The sequence below is a fragment of the Poecilia latipinna genome, unplaced genomic scaffold, assembly GCF_001443285.1.
Source record: "Poecilia latipinna isolate Pla-1442-1.1 unplaced genomic scaffold, P_latipinna-1.0 Scaffold2666, whole genome shotgun sequence".
In the NCBI taxonomy this organism is placed as follows: Eukaryota; Metazoa; Chordata; class Actinopteri; order Cyprinodontiformes; family Poeciliidae; genus Poecilia; species Poecilia latipinna.
The window spans coordinates 67,354-69,585 of NW_015115282.1; the positions used below are offsets into that span (position 1 = coordinate 67,354).

A 2,232-nucleotide genomic window follows, 5' to 3' on the forward strand; every position below is an offset into this window, starting at 1 on the left:
AAAACAGATCCCCTCAACACCTTAGCTGTGCATAGAAATTCTGTCCATGAAAGTAATGAACAGAATTGGTGACAAAGCCTTGGCGGAGTCCAACTCTTCCTCAGGTGGCAGCAGTTGGGTGGAGTCAGTGGACGAGGATGAGCTGTTTGTGGAGAGCAGCATTAGCGGCAGTGAAGTGGCAGAGAAACCTCTATCTTTGGTCAACGTAAATTCTCCTTACCTCATCAGCTGGATGAGAGTCATCAGCTAGAGTCAGACAGGTTACTGAGTCTCTCACACAACATAAAACCAGGGGTGAAAGTATGGTTGGGTACTGCGTACCCCTAAAAGATTTAGCGGGGGTATGCAGTACCTGCAAGAGAGGGGAGCGGCTGTCTGCTGTAAAGAATCATTGGGTTCACTGTGCAGCTGTGAGTTCACCCACTAAACAGCCGTGACTGATTAGTTTTTCAAGAGCAATCTAAAACACGACTTAATGAGTTAATAAGTCGCCTTTTTCCCCATTTTATATTGTTTCTGAACTGTTCGTGCTTTGCTAGAGCAGGGGTGCAACATGTCGATCTCGGCATTAGGTGACAAACTGAACACTGCCAGGACGCTGAGACCAGCACTTCCGCCTCTGGCTCGCTTATCAAAAAGTTTGTAACTTTATTAAAGAACAAAAAAAAAAATCAAGACTCTGCCAGATGTTCTCAGCAGACCCTCACGATACGTTTGGGCCTGCCAGATCTGACCAGCATCCTCCCCCACCACCGAAGCCAACTCACCACCAGATAGTACTCGGTGGACAATTACGCACCTCTCTTCTCCCGAGTGTCCAAAACATGTGACCGCAGATCCGGTGAAATGACAACAAAGTTGATCATTGAACTGCGGCCTGAAGTGTCCTGGTGCCAAGTTCACATATGGACACCCCTATGCTTCAACATGGTGTTCGTTATGGACAATCCATGACGAGCACATAAGTCCAGCAACATATATATATTTTTTATATTAGGCAATTCACATAATTATCGCAGTAGAAGCCACTTGCTTGTTAAATACTTCATAAAATATATTTCTCCTATTTGATGTTTATTGTCAATGACATATACTTGCAAACAAACAAGGTAATTAGTCCAATTTTGTCATTTATTGAATGTTCAGAAATTACAGTGTTTGCAGTGCACCACAGCAAAGGTCAACAACCCTGAACAAGTGATCACCTCAAAACCACTCCTATCTATTTACGCTCTCACTCTTTGTCACTTAACCACACCCGTTGCCATGGCGATTGACATATTGAGCACCCTTCTGTAGATCCATGAGAAGGGTACCTATGCCCTATCACATTTCTCAAGTTACCTTTTTGGACACTTAAAACGTTTGAAAAAGAAAAAACATCTCAATCAATACAGAATGACTCCAACATGTTGCCTCCCTGAATGATGCAATTCTAGAATGTTATAATTATTATATTTAATTATGTTGAGTTTGATTATTTCTGTACAAAATACAAAATTGTATTTATTCTTCCTCAGGTGGCAGCAGTTGTCTGGAATCAGTGGGCGAGGATAATGAGCTGTTTGTGGAGAACGTCATCAGCGGCGGTGAAGTGGCAGAGAAACCTTTATCTGGTCGACGCAAACACTCCTTACCTCATCAGCTGGATAGTGCTAGAGTCAGACAGGTTACTGAGTCTTTCACACAACATAAAACTGAAGATGTTAGGATGAACATACAAGGTTTACTTCTCTTCTAGATAGTACAGGTTGTGCTCTAGTGTTCTGTAAAAGACCAGGATCCTTATGTTACACCTCCTTTTAGAGATATTGGTTTCCTCAGTTCAGCTCAATTTGTTAATATGGTGTCAATGCACAACACACTGGTAGGTTAATAGGTGAAGGGGGCTTATATAAGGAAAGTTACTTTACATTATCACAGCACGTTGTTATGGGCACCAGATCTTGTTGAGCAAAATCACACAGACACTGGAATATCCTGTACTTTACAACATCACAAAAGTTTGCTTTGTAACTTGCAGAAATTGTTGAAGCCACATGTTTAGACTGCAATGGCTTTTCTTGCTTCTACAGTGTATTGCAATACAAATATAGTTTATGTGACACTACAGCAGTCCCGAGCGGTCAGGGAAGCTAGGTGAGGAAAAGCCTTACCCAGTGTTGTGGTCAAGACCACCTAACCCGAGACCAAGACAAGACCAAGACCAGAGTGTATCGAGACCGAGACAAG

The 2,232-nt window shown here is 42.5% G+C and overlaps 1 protein-coding gene across 2 annotated transcripts in view; it reads left to right on the top strand.

Annotated features, from left to right (window-relative positions):
* LOC106938681 (PDZ domain-containing protein 2-like) overlaps nucleotides 1–1,942 on the top strand; it is a 66,933-nt gene extending 64,991 nt beyond the window's left edge. For both annotated transcript variants that reach the window (XM_015020810.1, XM_015020811.1), the window contains one exon: nucleotides 1,521–1,942. In XM_015020810.1, the coding sequence (XP_014876296.1) occupies nucleotides 1,521–1,741 (221 nt within the window). In that variant the 3' untranslated portion in view covers nucleotides 1,742–1,942. The remainder of the gene's footprint in view (nucleotides 1–1,520) is intronic.
* The last annotated feature ends 290 nt before the right edge of the window (nucleotides 1,943–2,232 follow it).